Source organism: Elaeis guineensis, chromosome 2 (assembly GCF_000442705.2).
Source record: "Elaeis guineensis isolate ETL-2024a chromosome 2, EG11, whole genome shotgun sequence".
NCBI classification, from domain to species: Eukaryota; Viridiplantae; Streptophyta; class Magnoliopsida; order Arecales; family Arecaceae; genus Elaeis; species Elaeis guineensis.
In genome coordinates, this window is record NC_025994.2 from 126657107 (window position 1) to 126663747 (window position 6641).

At 43.2% G+C, this 6641-nt stretch overlaps 1 protein-coding gene across 7 annotated transcripts; it reads left to right on the forward strand.

Annotated features, from left to right (window-relative positions):
* The first annotated feature begins 34 nt into the window (after positions 1-34).
* LOC105039693 (uncharacterized) lies at positions 35-5882 on the forward strand. 7 transcript variants are annotated; one of them, XM_073251042.1, is made up of 5 exons: positions 35-2008; positions 3278-3477; positions 3572-3720; positions 3814-5375; positions 5459-5882. In XM_073251042.1, exon 1 carries the CDS (start codon positions 35-37, stop codon positions 1790-1792), a length of 1758 nt encoding a protein of 585 aa, XP_073107143.1. In that variant the 3' UTR covers positions 1793-2008; positions 3278-3477; positions 3572-3720; positions 3814-5375; positions 5459-5882. The 7 variants fall into 7 exon arrangements, with proteins under 7 accessions (XP_073107143.1, XP_073107139.1, XP_073107140.1 ...); XM_073251038.1 differs by having other exon boundaries at positions 35-3477; XM_073251039.1 differs by having other exon boundaries at positions 35-3477; positions 5514-5882.
* The last annotated feature ends 759 nt before the right edge of the window (positions 5883-6641 follow it).

The window sequence follows — 6641 nt, forward strand, 5'->3', positions numbered from 1 at the left end:
CATATTTGTCACCGATATTTTAACCGGGGCAGAGATGTTTCCCAACCGAGCCTTCATCACCTCCATCGCCAGAATCTCCTCAATTCTCCTGCACTCCTCCGCTGACTCATGGCGCTCCGTCCCTGGAAACCCCCTCATGCGGTGGCCCTCGCCGCCACCGCCCGGCCCACCCGTCCTAACCGACTCCAGCGAGGCACCACACCCATCCTCAGCGCCGCTTACCGACGCCAGCTCCACCTCCGAAGACTCCGTCACCATCTCCCAACTCCTCCTCACCACCGCCCCCGACGCCCTTGACTCGTCCCTCCTCCGCTCCAGCGTCGTACCCAGCCCTCACCTGCTCCAGTCCCTCCCTCTATCCGACCTCCCTCCCACGTCCCTCCTCGCCCTCTCCCGCTGGGCCCGCCCCCATTTTGTCTCTCTCGTCGACCTCCTCGCCCGCTCCCGCGCCTTCGACTCCGCCTGGTTCCTCCTCCTCGACGCCGCCCCCGCTCCCTTCCCCGCCTTCGCCGCCCTCTTCCGCCGCTACGCCCGCGCGGGGATGCCTGCCGCCGCCATCCGCACATTCGACTACGTCCGCCGCCACCCGGAAGCGGTGGCAGCCATGGAGGGGAATCAAGACGGCGCCTTTGAGCTCCTCATCGACGCCCTCTGCAAGGAGGGCCACACGGGGGCAGCGTCGGAGCTCGTTGGCCGGAGGAGGAGTGAGGCGGAGCCGCCCGGGTGGGCTCCCTCCGTCCGGGTCTACAACATTCTGCTCCATGGGTGGTTCCGGACGCGGCGGCTCCGGAAGGCCGAGAAGGTGTGGGATGAGATGCGGCGGGAGGGCGTCCGCCCCACCGTCGTCACCTATGGGACCCTCATCGAGGGGCTTTGTCGGATGCGTCGGCCAGATCAAGCTAACGCCTTGCTGGAAGAAATGAGGGCTGCCGAGATCGAGCCGAATGCCCTCACCTGCAATCCGATTGTAGACGCCCTCTCTGAGGCCGGTCGGTTCAAGGACGCCCTCGGTATGCTCGAAAAATTTCCCCTTTATGGTGTTTCTCCCAACATATGCACTTATAATTCACTGGTGAAGGGTTTCTGCAAGAATGGCGATCTTCTTGGTGCTAGCAAGATTCTCAAGACGATGATTGGCAGGGGAGTTCTTCCCACCCAGACCACATACAATTATTTCTTCAATTTTTTTGCCAAGTTCGGAAAGATTGAGGAGGGTATGAATCTTTACAATAAGATGATTCAATCTGGGTATGCCCCAGATCGGCTTACATACCAGCTTTTGATTAAAATGCTGTGCGAGAAGGAGAAGTTAGATTTAGCTGTTCCGTTGATCAGAGAGATGAACAGGAATGGTTTTGATTCAGACTTGGCTACGAGCACTATGCTGATGCATATGCTCTGTCGGATGCGCAAATATGAGGAAGCTTGTGATGAATTTGAGAGCATGATTAAGAGGGGGGTTGTGCCACAGTACATAACATATCGGATTCTTGTGAAAGAACTAAAGAGGTCGGGGATGCTTGAAATGGAGAGAAAAATATCAAGGCTGATGGATTCTGTCCCCCATTCTACTAAGCTTCCAGGAACTTATAGGGTAAAGGAGCAGGGAGAGACTGTGGACTTGAGGAAGTCTATAATGAAGAAGGCCCAGCTGATGTCTGATACATTGAAGACATGTAAAGATTCCAAGGAATTAAGTAAGCTGAAGAGTTCGACGGAGAGTGCCATGGAAAGTGCAAATAGGTTGATAACATATATTAGAAGAAGAGTATATGCAGTAAAGAGTGAGTAGTATATTTGCTGGGTTGATTGAGGAATTTTTGTAATAAGATTGAGCTGAAAGTCTGAAGCTCAGTGGCAAGCTGAGATTGGAACCATCATCTTCTTGGTAATTTTATTAGTTTTAAGGTGCAACAAACAAATCATGCTAGTGTTCTTCTTGAGTTCTTTCCACCATTCCTGGATGGTCAGCCAGTTAAGCACCACCACTTTTGAAGAATCAAGGGAGGTGAGTGCAGTGCTTATATGGTTCAAGCTCAAAGTCTTGGCGATCAGTAATTCCTTGTCAGTACTTGTTTTATAATGAAGCTTATTTTCTTAATGTAACTTTTAATGATATCATCAATGTTCATTATGATGTGAAATTGCATGCTTCTAACAGGTTTGCATTTCTGCTCCAAGAAATTAACCTTGTTGTTGTAACATGGATTCATTTCATCAGCCTTTGGGATTTGAATTTGAAAAAAGAACTTTTCAAATAACATAATGATGTTGTGCTATGTTTTGATTCTTTTAAAATCTTTCAATTCCACCAATCATTTTTCTACTATTTTCTCATGATTGCACCACCTTATGAGATCTCTTGATTCCCATATCTTTCTAGTCCTGTGGTGCACTCATTCCTCTTCTGTCTACCGTAAACTGGATAATGTCATCTTGTGGATAGCATGATTGACATGCAAAAAAAGTGGATAGAAATATGCGTGCCTGCAAACAACTGTTCAGAAAATAGTATTGTCACTCAGAATTTTCCACTTTTATTAGCAATCGACGCGGAGGTATATATAGGGAGCTTGGATTCAACAAAGCCTAAAAAAAATTGAGGGTGTAAACTAAGAATTTATTACCTTAAAAATATTGTCAGTGTATGTCCATATCCAGCCCACATATGTTCTAGAGAATGAAGATTGTTGGTGAATCTTGCTTCCATTTGGCAGAGAAAATGCAAACTTCCTTCTATTCAGAGGACAACAATCTGAAAGTTAATTCTTCGTTAGCATAAGTTCTGATGCTTCAGAACATTCTTGAACTAATTATGGAGCATAATTGATTAGCTAATATCGTACATCATAATGGAAAATATGAAAATTTTAGAGGACATACTTCTATCAACCTTAATTAGGAAATGTTGTATCGAACCGGATTCTGAGTGTTCAATAATGATGGTGGTATATACTTTATATTGCGTCAAATAACTGTGTTCAACTGTTCAAAGGCATCAGAAATTCATCAGTTGTTGATGCCATGCAACCTGGTCTTATTCATAATCCTCTCTGTGGTAATGGTAAAATGTAATTTTCGGTTCAATTCCTATTGCTAGTTGCTGTATGATTCATGATTTGGAATGATGATCATCCCTGTGTACAACTTGGCTGGAAAGAAGGGTCACAGATTTTTCAGAGGTGTTTGCTTAAATGTTAAATGTCAGTTCTGGAATAAAACAAAGCTAATTTGAAACCTTATGGTAAGAGTCATGCACAATGTTCTGCCATGATAGGCATGACCATTCTTGACAAGCTGGCTACGAGGCACGGGCATGAAGAATAATGTGGTGGACTTGGCAAGGGTGAAGGGAGGTTTTACAGACATGGTGAAATGCAATATGAAGGATATATAAGAAGCTTGGAATTAATCATCATTAGTGAAGTCTGTATTCATTTATTTTTTTCAACTCTGGGTTGCTGCAACAATATCATGGTGATGCTGATATCTACTGTTGCAGTATTTATTAGAGATTAGAGAATCATTATTGCTGACACAGTCTTAAAGGTTATCTTTATTTTCATTGCAGCTAGGTGGGTGCGCTTGTTAGCACCATATCCTGCTCTAGCAAAGTCATTGAGCCGTGACACCTGCTCGACATGATCAATGAAAATTTTGCTATGATAACTATATTAAATCTGCTTCTACCTGCTGTTGTGGGAAGATCCTCTTGCTACAGTAAGCGTATCTAGGGATTGCCTCTATGTTTTCATATTAGAGCCCCCCTGGATTTAGTACTGTCCTCTCTAATCCTTCTTTCTTTTCTGTCAGTTTGTCTGCCTGCAAGCATTATGTGGCCAAGTTCTAATCCAACTCGGAATATTTGTCAGGATAATTCCTACAAGGAAAGCCTCCGGCCTGGTTCCTCAAAGGAGCCACAGATGGAACTGGCAAGGTGCAGGAGGTAGTTTGGTTGTGCTCTTCCCGTCTCTTGGATTCAGTGTTTTGTTTTGTTTTTTTCTATCGAGGATACATGGGAGAGGGCCTCAAAGCTGACTTTTGCTCTTTAAATTAGTTTTCAATGAATGAAGATTTCATGATTCCTCCATCCATAAAAAAGGCTCTCTTTTTTTTTTTTTTGATGGCAATGGGAGGTTCAGCCACCTGAAAAATGGGACCACCCGAAATTTATTATGTACAGTATATTTCATGGATTATTTACAAGATGGTTTGGCTTGCTTGGGGCTTACAGGAGCCCCAAACCAACCCGATGGCTGACGACTTTTAAGATGGAATACTTAGTCAGCAGAGCTGTAGAACTTTTCTTTGTGAAACAAAGTCTTTTTCTGTTTAAGAAACTGTTACCCACTTTATGACTTCTGTTTTTAGCTGTGAGATTATTTCTACTTGCTTAGCTTTCCCCTTGTAGCATGAAGTCCAGTTGTCCAGGAGGAAGATTGCACGTTGGTAGATCATATTCCGAGAGAGAGCTTCAAAATGAAGCAGTCTCCTTTTCCTCTCTTTCCATAGGGTCCAGCAGACAGTTGAGACGAACCTATCTCAAGCTCGCTTGTGAACCTTGATGTGGAGCTTGCTTGGCCAATCCTTCCACATGTTTTTGATGGAAACTGTGGGCTGGGGGATGTGAAGCTTCTGTGTTATCCTTTGCCAAATTGGTGCGATGTATCTGCATGATATGAACAGATGATCTGTGGTTTTGTTTTCAGAACAGCAAAGGGGGACGGATTGTGGACCTTGAGTCCTCCTTTTAGACAAATTCTGTGCTGTTAAAATTCTGGTGTTCCCATCTTCCTAATGGTTCCTGGTGTGGAAAATACAATATTCAAGGTGTTAGGATTGATAATTTTCTTAGTCTACAACATCCTTGTCTTATAAAAGCTGGGTCCCATCATGAACTATTTCTTTCCAATTGTATGACTAGGCAATTAAGAATGAAACAACATTACGTGCAAATTTTCTTGGTCAGAAAAAGTGTGATAATCCTTCCTGAACAACTGGTTTATCTTCCATATTTTGTAGTGCTCTAGCACTCTCTTAGCTGGAAATTCTCCTTGAGGACTATAATCAGCAAACTCCATTATTTGGTTCCTAGAGCTGCTATCCTAGTATGCACGAGCCAGTGATAAGAAATTCGATCGTATGATGGAACTAAATTATACAGCAGATTCCATTGATTCAGAGTTAAAAGTGGTTTCTTGCACAACCTTGAAATGGTCACTGTATAGCATTAAACTCCATTTAGATGGAAGATTTTGACTGCAGTAGAAATGCAGCGGATCTTGCCACATCCAGGTACCGAACAACTGTGATCATTAGAAGGTTGATATACTGCATCTCCTAGTCTTCAGTTTCCAGAGCAGTCATATGGTCAGGTATGCCATGATTCCTTGTCAATTTTTTCTTTTACATCTTTTTCAGATTCTTTTGGTGTTTCTATCAATTTTCTCCCACCTAGATGGACAGCATTGCATTCCACTACCTAGATGATGAGGCCCACCAATTTTTGTCAGATGTGCACCTATCCAGCCAATTTTGCCCATTCTGCAGGCATATGTTTGCAAAGCCAGTCGCACCAAAGCATCTCTGAAGTATAAAGGTCCTGCTATGATATCATGTCGACGATGTGGAAAAGCGACCTAGTTATGCAAGGATCATTGAAGAAATTAAGAATATTACCAAGTGGGCGAGAAGTGGAGTATGTTCCCTTTTCAGTTATGTGGTACTCTAACTAGGAAGCCAATGGCAAGGAACAGTCCTACATAAACCTGTATGTTTAATTGCTATTTGATATCATCAGTAATATGTCGCATGCTCTTCTCCAGATTTCATATATCAGTAATTTAATTTCATATAGAACACTGAGGTGTGCTCTGCTTTTCTCCAAGTACTGTCAAGTCACTGTGTTGTTGTAATTATTGTTAAATGTGTTACTTTACCTTCCATAGGAATTTTAAGAATCACATGGGTTCTAATAAAATGATGCCTATGTTATAGGGACGTCATATCAGCCATCACCTTCTTTCATTGGGGGCCCTTCGCTTTCATAACCTTGTCATTTCTCTCACAAGCCATCATTGAGAATATTCTCCATGTTGAAGAGCTATCTTGTTTGTAGTGTTCTTATGAGAGAATAATGCCCTCTTAGAAACTTGCGGAAGTTGATTCATTTCAAGTTTGCACTGATATAGAAAGGGTCGCTGACGTCATGTCGTTTCGAGATCGCTTTGGCTGTGGTGTCTGATCTCTTGCTGGCGTCTGCTATACGCTGGAATCTCTGTTTTCTTAGTGGTGGGAAGTGGCATTGGTTACCTAATAGCTTATGATATCACACTCAGGCCTCTTACATGATCTTTCAAGTTCATAAGCACAAATCCATCTTCTTTGTATGTTTTCGAAATCTAATCCTGGAGGCTGTTTTTTATGCTAATTCTCAGTTGACATACATTTTTAACCTTCTTTCCCTCTTTTAAGCTCCCAATGCATCATAATCACCTCTAACAAGGCTATGCCCAAATACTGAAGGAGTTCCTGAAGCGCCTCTTGGGATTTATTGCGTTAAAAGCATCTCCAACAAGGCAACAAGTCTACTCCTGAAACTACTCAAATAGATTCTCTAAACAGTTCAATTGGAGTAGGTG

Coding starts and splice junctions, on each gene's coding strand:
- LOC105039693 (XM_073251038.1), top strand. CDS start 35: ATGTTTCCCAACCGAGCCTTCATCACCTCCATCGCCAGAATCTCCTCA.